Source organism: Maniola hyperantus, chromosome 6 (genome assembly GCF_902806685.2).
Source record: "Maniola hyperantus chromosome 6, iAphHyp1.2, whole genome shotgun sequence".
In the NCBI taxonomy this organism is placed as follows: domain Eukaryota; kingdom Metazoa; phylum Arthropoda; class Insecta; order Lepidoptera; family Nymphalidae; genus Maniola; species Maniola hyperantus.
In genome coordinates, this window is record NC_048541.1 from 1,021,609 (window position 1) to 1,035,404 (window position 13,796).

General features: G+C 37.7%; 1 protein-coding gene across 1 annotated transcript in view; it reads right to left on the reverse strand.

The window, feature by feature from the left end:
• The window catches only part of LOC117982968 (endothelin-converting enzyme homolog), a 68,645-nt gene extending 60,062 nt beyond the window's left edge, over positions 1-8,583 (reverse strand). The window contains exon 1 of the mRNA XM_034969410.2: positions 8,276-8,583. Coding sequence (XP_034825301.1) covers positions 8,276-8,287 — 12 coding nt within the window. The 5' untranslated portion in view covers positions 8,288-8,583. The remainder of the gene's footprint in view (positions 1-8,275) is intronic.
• Positions 8,584-13,796: the final 5,213 nt, after the last annotated feature.

The following is a 13,796-nucleotide window of genomic DNA, read 5'->3' on the forward strand; positions in this document are numbered from 1 at the left end:
AAAAAAATACCTACTTACTAAGGTACCTACTAAAACAGTAAAACAGTACCTAAGTGTAAGGTCTGAATGCCTGCACTATAAAGTATATGAGGTGTAAAGCGGGGCGGGATGTGCAAAATCACAAAGATACATAATATAGAATTTAAAGTCCTGACTGACTGACTGACTGACTGACTTATATTATATCAACGCACAGCCTAAACCACTGATCCTAGAGACATGAAATTTGGAGGGTGTGTTCTTTGTAAAGAGTAGGTATCCGCTAAGAAAGGATTTCTTGAAATTCCATCCCTAAGGGGGGTAAATGGCGATGGAAATTTGTATGAAAGTCTATCAATTTAAGTTACATCGATGAAAATTTGGTATACCTACAGGCTTTCGGTTAAGAACCAAAAAAACGTACTTCACGATTTTTGAAAATTCTTCTGCTAAGAGGGTTTAATAAGGGATGAAAATTTGTATAAAAAAGTCCGTAATTTTTTAAGTTATTTCTATGAAAATTGATATTTGGGTTTTCGGTTAGAAAAGAAAAAAATACGTAGGTACCTATTTCAGGATTTTTGAAAATTCTAGGTATCCCCACGCCGATTTTCTAAATTCGACCCGAGCGAAGCCGGGGCGGGTCAGCTAGTACTTACCTACACATTTTGCTTTACGGTATCACTTATCCAGAAGTAACATCAGGCTATTGAAGACAAAAATCTTTAGGCGTGTTGTTGCCAGTGATGACATAATATTATGGATGCGAGACTTGGTACATCTGTACATCAGATTTCACCCAAGCAAAGTTGGACGGAACAGCTACGAAAAGTTAGAGAGTGTGCCCAAAATCGAACAGCGACCCCTGAATAGGAAGCAGCCTAATTCACGATATATCTACCGGCAACAAAAAGCCGATGCAGTTATGTCATACACTCCACTTTACACATACCTACAGTATGTTACTCTGATTTAGATTTGTATACTACTGGCACTTGTTACACAGTGCTCTAGATATGGCTTATGAGCTCGAGTTTTTCTCGTTTTTCAAACCGCAGCTGCCCGAATTTGAAAGGCTTAGAAGCATCGCAAGTCTTGTGATATTATCAGAATGTATTTTTTTGCGAAATAGAATGGGTTAAGATGCTAATCCGATGTGATGCAAAACATCAAGATAATAATCTTATGAAGTAACTGAAGTAATGCACACTGAAAGCATAGCGTTGGCAGACCTCAGACCTCAGACCTCAGAGGGAGCGGACTGGTCGGCCGACTGATTCCGAAAGGTCGGCGGTTCAAACACCATGCACTATTACTGTCGTAGATCTACTCCTCTTACTATTAAGGATTATAGCAATAGAAGAATGATGTATGTAATCTAGTTGTGTTTTAATCTAGTCGTTATATCGCGCAAATAAGGTTAGGACTTGGGCAAATATCTCAAGTGTTTTTTAATAAAAACCTTAAGTGCTATTATTATACCTAAACAATTCATCGCGCTGTTCAGTGGAGGAAAAACTAATGAAAAATTATGCTTGCCTACCTACCTCCTATCTAGTAGAAATTCTAGGAAACGCATAACCCGCAAGGCTGCATGAAAGTAGATTTCTACGAGAAATGTGGCATTTCACTAATAATTTTTACCCTTTGAGTTAGAATCTATGTACTTATTAATCGACTTCCAAAAAGGAGGTGGTTCTCAATTCGGGCCGTTTTTTTCGACTTTTTATTTATTTATTACTAGCTTATGCTCGCGACTTCGTCCGCGTGGACTTCACAAATTTCAAACCCCTATTTCACCTCCTTAGGTGTTGAATATTCAAAAATCCTTTCTTAGCGGATGCCTACGACATAATAGCTATCTGCATGCCAAATTTCAGCCCGATCCGTCCAGGAGTTTGAGCTGTGCGTTGATAGATCAGTCAGTCAGTCAGTCATTCAGTCAGTCAGTCAGTCAGTCAGTCACCTTTTCCTTTTATATATTTAGATTCGGACTATTTTCTATTCTCTTTCTCTTAATCTTTATATTAGGTATAATTATGATAAAGTTTGCAATAAGTAACTTGTTGAATTGAACTTGTATTTAATTAGCGAGAAACGAGTTGAGCAAAAACCAAAAACGTTACTCACACTCGCCCGCACTGGGTCAGCGCGGGGGCTGTGTGGGTGTGCGGGGCGTTCCCTCCCCGATTGCCATCTCGAACTGTCGCGTACTTATACGTGTACCTACTCGTGCCAGCGAGATTCATCTCCGTCAAGTGAACAATAACACAATCAACATAAAGGGCGACGTGGCAACTCTGTACACGTAATGTAGGTATGGTAATGATAGGCGCAGCAATTAAACGACAACGCGGATGAATAAAACATGCGCGTGCGCATGAATAATTGAAGCAGCATCTTCGCGTTACTACACCATTACCGATGGGAAAGACGCCGCAGTTAAGGCTGTGAAGCAGATGAGTAACATACAATATATGCATCTAAGGTATTATCAGTACCTAATATTTCCACATCATCGCTACCAGCACTACCCATATTATAAATGCGAAAGTGTGTCTGTTTGCTGGTTTATAATTTAACTAGCTGTTGCCCGCGACTTCGTCCGCGTCGAATTAGGTTTTTTTAAAATCGCGTGGGAACTGTTTAATTTTCGCGATAAAAAGTAGCCTCTCCAGATCTTTATCTATACCCATGCAAAAAATCGTCACCACCAAAATTCTGTCACCAGTAGAAACCTGCATTATTCCTGAGTGACAGGCTATATTTTATTTTCAAAAAGTTAGAGATCTTTACAAAAATTGTAATAAGCTACCCGTGAGAAGCCGGGGTGGGTCGCTAGTCAGTTTGTTATTATAAATGTGAAAGTGTGTTTGTTTGTTGGTTCGTTGGTTTGTCCTTTAATCACGACGCAACGGTGCAACGGATTGACGTGATTTTTTGCATGGGTATAGATAAAGACCTGGAAAGTGACATAGGCTACTGTTTATCTGGGAACATCATAAAGTTCCCACGGGATTTTTAAAAACCTAATTCCACGCGGATGAAGTCGCAGGCATCAGCCAGTGTTATATAAAAAGAAAAGTCCAGGACCCATCATAATACAGCTCAAACCCGACGTTGAACGTATAGCTAGAAGTTTCTTAAGTAATATAAAATTGTACACAAGGAGTAAGACCGGGTTTTTGGAAATTCCCACCCTAGCGAAGCCGTGGGTGGTCGCTAGTAGATTTAAGATTACCTAGTATAGTATGTATAAACACCTAGATGATAATTTTAATTATACTCTTCAGTTTTTATAAACAAAATGTTTATCCCTATACTATACAATTTTTTACACATTGTACAGATGTAATAGGTTTATTGTGTCGTAATTAGTCTAAGACAGGTTATGGAATGTTTTTGTAATGGTCCCAGCGCCCGTCGGAAATTTGTAATTTGTAATTGTCGGTGCTTGATAAGAAACTGAAAGTCTTCTTCTTCTTTCTTTCTAAGTCTTTTTTGAGTTGAGTTTTTAGAGTTCTTTCTTTTTAAGTCTTTCTTTGAAAGATGGTTCTTCTGCCATTCCTACTTACTCTGATCTACCTACTCACAAAATATGGTCGTATTCCTAAACTTCGATGAAGAATTATTACGATTCTATGTATAACGATAGTCCTAAACAATAAGACTGTCTTGTCAGTCGGTCTGCATTTGGGTTTGTGACTTTTTCCAAATGAATTTCTATACTTCATTGGTAGTAAATAAGTAAGTATTTGATTCCGGGAAAATGTCAGATAAGGATTTTGTCCATACTAGGTAGGTACTTAGGTACTTAATATTATAAACTAGACGATGCCGTCCGTTCGGGTGGATTTACTTAGGTTTTTTGAAAAAATAGGTTTTTCGGTATAAAAAGTAGGTATGTCCATCTTCAGGTAGCAAGCTAAGTATCTCTGTATCAAATAAATGCAGATGCCCGTGACTTTGTCCAAATTTAGGTCACTTTGGACGCATTATATCAGCTTCAGCTTTTATCAAAAATCTACCTCCTGAAATTTTTTTATGGGCTCTTATACCAATTATTACTAGACAAACATTATAGTGACTTTTGAACCTTTTGCGTTCTAAAAAATCCTGCGAGTATCATCTTGGTTAGGTATAGATATTATATCTAGTCGTGTGGGTAGGTATAGGCTACAGCTTTTTGTTTTTGTCGAAAACGTGCACGTCACTAACAAAGTAATAAGTACCTACCTGCCAAATTAAATTATTATAAGCTCCATTCGTAAATTTTCCACAGGTATTTACTTTATAAAATGTGACTTTTATAGTACTTATGTAGTTTATTTAGGTGCCTACACTTTGAGAGGAAACTTCCGTGTATCTACGGAGAACTTTGGCATATAAGTACTTTGTTTCATATACGTACCTACTCTAAATATAATATAAAAGCGAAATACGATATGTATGTTCTTTCTAGGACGTAGGTCAGCTAAGAAACGGTTTTGAAAAATTCCCCCCTAAGGGTGTGAAAGGGGGGGGGGGGGGGGTCGAAGGTTGCACTCCATAACTATTTGCTAATAATATTTTTCTTTATGATGATGTACAATAGAGCTTTTATACAGGGTGTAACGAACGCTGGCAAAAACGAAGACATTAGACAGGAAATAGTACTTACTGATGATTACCTATACCTACTGATAATATGATACCACAAAAAAAAAACCAAAATGAGACAAATGGTTATTACTTATTAGAATTAGATTGTGTTTAGGTAGTATTAACAATAACGCTAACTTTTTGCAAGAGTTCTGGTTACACTCTGTATATTTGACTTGATTTTGTTTATAAATACGAAAATGTGTCTGTATGTCTGCTAGCTTTCCGCGGATCATCCGTTTAACCGTTTTTTATGAAATGTACAGCTACTAGCTAATTACATCCCGAAGACGAACCTAGGCTACTAGGTTAATAATAACTAGCTGATGCCCACGACTTCATTCCTGGGATGTAAGCTAACTCTGTCCCAAATTTCATCAGAATCGGTTGAAAATTTGGGCCGTGAAAAGCTAGCAGACAGACCGACAGATTTTATGTAAGCAGGTATACCTGGAATAGAAGATAGATATTAATCTGATTTTACTTCGAACGCGAGCACGTCGCGTCGTAATTACGAATCTAGTTAGGTACCTTCATTGAGGGCAATAGCCATGAAAACCATGGATTCGGTCGCTAAATTGAAACGATTATATTAATTTATACCGTCCTTAGCGCAACAAGGTTGTCGAAACAGTGATAAGCCGACGTTTCAGTTATAAATGGTAACAAATGATTTTAGGCTTATTTCGTGGTTTAACGACGTTTATAATGTAAAAATAAAGGGTACGATCACGACTTATACACGGGCCCTAAGCCTAATCACCTATAGACGCATACCTAATACCCGGGCACCCCCGATCGCCAAGCTTTGGCAGTTGCTTAGCATAAAAGTCGGCCCACGCCCGTTCGGTACCCTCATTCCGCACATTGTCTTGATTTCATGACTTTTGAGTCCACCAATCACAACAAAGCGTTCTCCCCTGTCCCCCGACAATCTACGGGCAAGCTACGGGAGTTCGCGCACCACTGGCACAAGAGGCAGAACAGCTCGGACCGTGATCGTGGACCAGTGGGTGTTTGAGGAAGGATCCGGACCGCGGGGCACGCGGGGATCTGCGTGTTGTGTACGTCTGCCCCAGAAAGGGGAGAAAGACCAATTAGGGACAAGGACATGAAAGAAAGAATTTGTAGGGAGTCAAGAAGGCGCCCCGGGAAAGAGCCACCGAGCAAGTACCGAACGGGCGCCCTCCCGCGTTTCGGCCCATATAACCGCGAGGTTGGTGGGGCCATGGGAGGTGGGGGGTTGTCCCCCGACAATATTTTACGATTTTATTTTCATGCAAAACCTCGTATAGGTATGCTTACTCTTGAGGTTGAATTCTCTGTGGATTGATGATTTTGAATGATCATTTTCGACCCAGTAGTTGCATGAGTCGTGGTAACGACGGTACTGCTGCGAGAGAATAATATGCAGTTCGAGCTGTCGCGGCCCACGGGCAGTATCGAACTACCCGCTTTCTTGTTCTATTCGCTGGAACTTCACGAGCTATCCCGCAAAACACACTCACAACGTCACTATTCACTTTGGATGTCATACGATGCTGTCCAGCTGCGCGCGTGCGGTAGAATGACAACTACGATGTCACGATCGCAATCACCTCTGATTGGTTGACGCTCGCTCACTATTGGCTACAATGCATTGTTGCACCAAGAGTCGCACAAATTCAGCCAATCACAATAACTGCGATTGTAATTATTAATAATGGTTGAAGCCATTTTTACGAAATCGCCCTACTCACGGAACAGAATTTTTTTTCCGTTCCGTGGCCCTACTGGTAGAATACTGGATTCCACGTACTTGCCAAAAAGTCATCCTTACGATTGAAATTCTGGTGGTTGCGAATTTCAATACCTTCGCGGTCTAAGAAAGAACTCGGGGACTGTGGAGTTCGAGTTATACATTCGTCTGCCATTTGAATTATGAACCGATGACGATGAATAGAGAGGTATATAATATGGTAGGTAGATATTTAATTATTTATCATCAAAGAAGGCGATTTAATTTGAGATCGTTATGTTTTAATAAGTACACGAATTAACAATGGAGGTCTTGGCGGGTTACAATAATACGTATTGTAAGAATTCGCGAATGTTTTCCTGTATTGTTTCGACGGTGGTTAATTTTCACTAAAGGTATATGGATGGGAAAGTGGTGTGGTGTTGCCTTCATGGCTGAATGCCAAAATGACGTTAATGAAAACGTTTTGTTCATAATTAAGAAACTAGAAATCAAAGCCGAAAGCTCGCCCGACTTCAACATACATACACGTGTAGAAACAAAAGTTATTTTTTACTTTGTAGTGGTTTTGGAAGTCGGTTTTTTTTATATTTTTTTGAGGCTTAAACTTTAAGTAATTCGACCGCAAATTAACTTAATTGAAACAAGATAAAGTTGAAAACTAAAACTCCACTATGATAGTCTTAATAAACGCTGAAATATTATAGTAAAATTGGGTTTCTGTCGCTTGGTATATTTTAATAGTATACTATATTTATATTTATGAACTCAGTATTTTTGCCTCTTTCATTTGAGATCCCACCCACTCGATACAATAGAAAAAAAAAATTAAAGACCCCCACTTTTTTGGATGTAACATCCGTCAGATTGTTTTTGTTCGTATAAAATGTAGCCTACGTCACCCGGACCATACCAAGGTCAAAATCGACCCAGTAGTTTAGCCGCTACAATGGAACACACATACATACAGGTCAAAATCTTTGCCGTAGTCGGGTAAAAATGGGACGTCTTTGAACACCAATACCAATACTTGAGAGTTATATCCATGAAACCGAATAGGAGGTGGGATATCAACCTATTCAACGGGAGAAGTTTGAACCCAGTCCATCGGATCAAAGTAGAGCGAGGCTTTTGGAATTTGTATAAGTCAAAGTTCTTTATTGAAAACAGATACCATTGTAATGTACATCATTTGGTTGTCAATTGGTTGTATTTGTGATAGTAAATAAATAAATTGTTGTAGGTAGGTACCTAACTACCTGAATAATAATTGTGATAGTATGTACCTAATTAATTATGGAAATTTAAAACTAAAGCAAACCAAAGTCCAAACGCGTCTCTGTTATCAATATAAATTTCTATGAATTATGAACCAGGTGAGTACAACTTAAATTTTACTAACCTACCCTCAAAATACATTAAATTTATTGTATAGTGCTTAGGTATAATTTTCTGTACCTAGGTATCTGAACATTATCTTTAAAATATTATGCCATTATTTAAGCTTTTTCTACGGTGAAGGACGCAATTATTATATTTATATCAAGATAAAGGCAAATAAAAAAGACAGCTCGTCACTGTTATGATTTTTACGTGCTTCAAGACGCACCGTCAAGGTTTTCTACTGGATACCTAATCTCAAACAATTATTATTAGATAAATTCGAATAAGAATTGTGTAGGTAGGTACCTGTCTGCTTGTTTAATCTTGAAAAAATTGTTAAAATTCTTTTCAGGATGAAATTATTAAACCAGCAACCAACAAAACATTGTCTATGAATACGAAAGCCGGCCGGCATTTCGGCAGTTTTAGTTCGTACTTAAATATTTAAAAAAAGAATAAAACGTTTTTTTAATATTATAAGTAAACTGGTAATAAAAGAAAGTTGTTTATATTAAAATAATTTTTAAAACATACCTTATACTTCATTTTCTGAAAATCTATTTGCAGTTTTCAATACACAATCACTTTATTAAACTTTTAAAAGAAAAGTCTGTATTTAAAATATTAATTTTTAAAAGTTTTCAATCAATAAACTATGTCTGTTTCTCAACGCACGTCGGTTTTGTGTTTCGCGCCGTAGGAACGTTACCGCGCATGCGTGGTGTGCGGCCACACGACAATGGCTCGATGGCTGCGCTTTGGCCGTCGTAGCGGTTTTGCTTCCCCGCCATGGCGGTGCAACGACCCGTGTTCTCAAACAACTTCCTTCAACTAGAGTGCAGCACGCAGAAATGTACACAAAGTTGAAGGTAAGATGACGCACGATGCGATTCGGATGCTGAAATCGCGATACAGTCGGTTTAACTAATGTTCTTACAGTTTCATAATTTCGTCTTGAAACATTGTCGATTTCAACCCGGAGTTCAGATAAAAATTAGTCTTGTGTTTCGGCAAATTGTAAAATCTTGCAAAATTTAAATATCTACGTACCTTAACGTCTACAATTTTGTGCAAGAGTTATTATTAATATTATATTAATATAATGTTAGAAATAATTTGAAGTCAGATTATTTACTTACTTAACTTTTTTATTTTATTTTAAACTAACTATCCTAGGTAGTAGGTATTGACCTTCACTTATTATTGGTACACAATTCTAGTTGATTGTAGTGATTTGAGTTTGTCTGTCAGTTTACGCTAATCTCAAAAACTACTGCAGTAATACCTACTGTCGAAAAATAAGGCAAAAACCGCACTTTTTTGCTATTTTTCAAATCTTTGCTTAGAAATACAGTTCCTAGGTGTAATTTTTATTATTACAGTTTACTTTTATACAGTAGTTTATTGTAACATCTCACAATCCAAAAATGTGATACTAATATTATAAATGCATGACTGTCTGTTACTTTTCATAGCCCATACTTAACCGATTTTGACCAAAAGTAGTAGATAGTGCATGGACACTGTTATCCAGTAAAATCAAAGAGTTGCCACAATATTTTAAAACCTAATTAATGTAATACGTGGACGAATCTAGTAATGTAATATTCAGAGGAAAACAAGGAAAATGAGTAGAAATTCTGTTCTGCCTGCCAGTCAATTTATAGCAAAGTTAACTATCAGCGTATTTGTTATCCGTTTTTACTGTAAAACCATAAAAATTAAAATGTATAAAATTAGGTAGGTACCAATATACCCGATGTTTACGAAGTAGTACTTAGAAATTCTTTGGGTGTACCATTATCTAAGCAGGCAATTTTTTTTGCGTCTTTGATCTTTGTCTTTGTAGTTATGTTTATCATTCAATCGACGTCAAAAAAAGGCTCAAAAGAGCTAGAACCCAGAGCTGTAAAACAAGTTAAAAAAAGTCAAACGAAGCGACAGTTGTCAACAGGGGGGTGTCACTCTCATATTAGCTTGTTCTCAGGTTGCTACAAGCGCCATCTTACAGACAGCAGAAAAATGTAAATTATTTTTTGTTCAATCGCTCAATAGATGGCGCTAAAGAATCTGTAGTTTGTGCTCAGAATAATAGTTTGTGGCATGTTTGTACTTTGTGGTCTTTCACATGTCAAAAGTATTGTTTGCAGTTTGCTTCAATTTCAAAACTTGTGCATAACGACTTACTGATTTCTATAGATTTATTTCACAACTTGGCTATTTTATTGGACTTTTGATATCTGTTATAATTATTCGACCCTGGCTTCCCCTTCTGGATCTTGATGGTGGTGTGAAACGTTCGACTTGGCTTTGTTTTACTGGATTTTACGTTTGCATATCGGAATTGGATTTTGTGTAGATAATGTCGTCAAATAAATATTGGAAATGTTATTTTGGATGCGAATACCATGGTACGTAACAGTTTAGTGTACAACTCACTACCGCATATTTGCTAGATCCCAGTTTTAAGTGCTCTCTGACAAAAGGAGGTTGGCAGTCTAGCTATTTAATTTGGTCGTTTCTCGCATAGATATTAGATAATATACTAATGTTTCTCGCAAGCCTAACGGCGGTTACGCAGTCATCCGATCCGAGTCCGAGAAAATACGTTCCTTTTTGCTTTGTATGGTAGATGGTAGCTTATGATATATTATTATGTCATGTGGATAATCGCTGGTATTCTCAAGGATGACGGATATAACTCGGATGGCGAAAGTGCAGTGCGTAATCGCCGTAAGCCATAGCGTCATGATTCCTGTCCACTCCCTGCTGTGCAACCAAAATTCAGCTTAGTTAGTTAAAGTTATAATAGATACTTTATTGATTATTTATTTTAAAGCAATCTAGAAAGTTTTATCTTGTTACTAACATTAAACATAAAAATTCCCTTGTGAACGCAATTGGTAGGAGCCGGGCGAAAGACTTATCATACATCGATAAGTACAATCGATACAGACTGCCACATCACTATTTACTGAACGATTGAATGTGATCTTTGAGTGAACGTGTGACGGGTAATCGCGCGGCGAGTCAATAGTTCCGCGCCTTACCCTCAACTAGCGTTAAATAAAAAAAAAAAAAAAAAAAATATATATAAGATTAGTGATTAGTTAAATTAACTACTTACCTAAATTTTGTACTTATGATAGAATATTAGAAATAGTGCTTTAAATGTAAAAAATATGTTTACAAGTGATAACCGATGTACTAAGGTTAGCATAACTAAATTTTTATCCTATTGTTGGTGTATTTATGGTGTAAATAGAACGTTAAAATATGAAGATGGTAAGTTTGAAAGGGGCGTCTTAGCCTGCCAAACTATGTTTAATTATATTTTATGTGTTTATCCTAGGTTAATAGGACATAAACTATGTATATATTTTTGTTAATTATTAATAAAGACATTTTTTTTTAAACAAACAAACAAACTTTATTGATTAACACCTAATCATTGTCTTACAGGCATTTTGCATCGTTTTCCCAATCCTGATCACGATGATCATAGATTTATTTTGTGGATGAATGTTTTGGACTCAGAAACGCAAAAAAGGTGCAGGAAATACATTTACAACACTTTGAGATTATGTGACGAACATTTTGAACTACACTCGGCGTCAAAAAAATCGCACCTTTCAAAAAATCTACTTCAAACAATTTTAAACCTTATTTGACATCAATAATGAGGGTCATGTTGGGTATCATTTGAAAGGGGATGAAATGGAGAGCATAAAAACAATTCAATTAATTATTTTTCTTTTATTGGAACAGCACAAAAAAAAGAAGTTTATGAAACAGTAAAAATCCTTAATTAAGCCTTAATTTAAAACAGATTAATTATACAAAAAAGAATACAAAAAATGATCTTAAAAATAATCTAAAATCTAGTGTTACCCCCCCTTGCCCTGATGACGGCTTCCATACGATCCCTCATGGATCTTATCAATTTTAAAATGTCTTCTTGAGGGATAGTGTTCCATTCCTCAATAACAGTATCTTTGAGTTCCTGGAGAGTCGTAGGAGCGGGATCACGAGACCGAACCTTGCGTTTTAAATGGTCCCATAGGTGCTCAATCGGGTTCAGGTCTGGACTTCTTGCTGGCCATTGCATGACAGAGATCCCAACCTCTTGAAGGTACTCGCGCACAATAATTGCAGTGTGAGCGCGAGCGTTGTCGTGCATCAACATGAACCCCTCGCCAACAAAACTGGCATAGGGGACCACATGTTCTTCCAGGATCTCTGTGATGTACCGGTGAGCAGTCAGTGACCCTTGCCCGCGAGCACCTCGAGCCCGGGAGACGCAAACAAGGTCGGTTTTGCCGTCGGCAGACATGCCGCCCCAGAACATACAAGAACCGCCTCCATATTCCACCGTCTCCTGGATGCAGGCTTGGGCGAATCGTTCACCCTGTCTTCTGTACACTCTTTTGCGTCTGTCGTTGCAGAAAAGGCACACTGTCGTCTCGTCTGAGAAGAGAACAGCTTTCCATTGTTCGAGGGTCCAATTGACGTGTTCGCGAGCGAATTGCAAGCGGGCTCGCCGATGCTCTGCGGTCAATTTGGGACCCGTAGCAGCTTTTCGCGCTGCTATTTTCTTCTCCCTCAGTCTTCGTCTAACCGTAGACACACTCACAGTTCTTCTGTTAGTTGTCTGGAGCTGCTGTCGCAACTCAACAGCATTTAAGAACCGATTTCTCAAAGACGTCACTACGATGAATCGGTCGTCTCTCTCCGAGGTGCAGCGACGTCTACCAGACCCATGTCTTCGGACGAAGCCACCGGTCTCCAGGAAACGCTGGTACACTCTTCGAACCGAAAAACGGCTCAAGTTGAGTTGCCGAGCGACATCACACTGCCGCATGCCTGATTGCAGTAGTGCAATCACTTGGGCGGCCTCATCAATAGTGGTATCCATCTTCAAAGGTATTTTTCTTGGGAATGAGCTTCTCGTGTGTCCACTTCAACGGTTAGATAGCGAATGACCCCGATTGTACCTGTATTGACCATTTTATACCTACAAAAGGTAGCGCAACTAGCGGCTGTCTTAAGAAGCAAAATTGTAAGTGTTTTCTTCTTCTTTTTTTGTGCTCTTCCAGTAAAAGAAAAATAATCAATTGAATTGTTTTTGTGCTCTCCATTTCATCCCCTTTCAAATGATACCCAACATGACCCTCATTATTGATGTCAAATAAGGTTTAAAATTGTTTGAAGTAGATTTTTTGAAAGGTGCTATTTTTTTGACGCCGAGTGTATGTTATCGTGTTCCTAGTGGAAAACTAACGCGGAATGCATTTCCAACTTTGAAACTTGGTAAGTACCAGAAAGTCCCAAATACAATAATGAAATAAGATTTTGCTATTGTATATAAAAATAATATTGTACGCAAAGATTATAATATCTATGCTAATATTATAAAGAGGTTGAGCGTGTAAGTTTGTAGGGGGTAATCTCTGGAACTACTAAACCGATTTTAAAAAAACTTTCACCAATAGAAAGCTACATTATTCCTGAGTGACATAGGCATAACTTTATTTCAAAAAATTAGATATCCCTACCAAAATTACCTATCCGACGCTGGGATGGGCTAGTTGTATATATATTGTGAATTGTAATGCAACTGTAAGACTGTTGTAACCTTTATATTGCCATAAATTGCAGCTTTTCGCCAGGCACCAAACCTACCATTTTAACCAAGACCCATTAGAAAATTTCTTTAGCAGTGTCCGTAGTAATGGTGTCCGAAATATTAACCCAACTTGTGCTCAATTTACAAATGCCTACAAAACACTGTTAGTGAATAATCTAAATTCACCACATTCTGCGAACGCCAATTGTGAAGCTGATAATAATAAATGCTTACTAAAATCATTGACAGACCTTTTAAAATCAGAGGGTCTTCAGGCAAATGTGGAAAATGTTACAATTAACATTTGACAATTTTATAGAAAATTTAAATAACACAACTTGTAGAGACATCCAAGATGAAAAAATTATACACAAAGAGACAAAACGGTATGTTGCAGGGTACATAATACAAAAATGTCAAAAAAATATA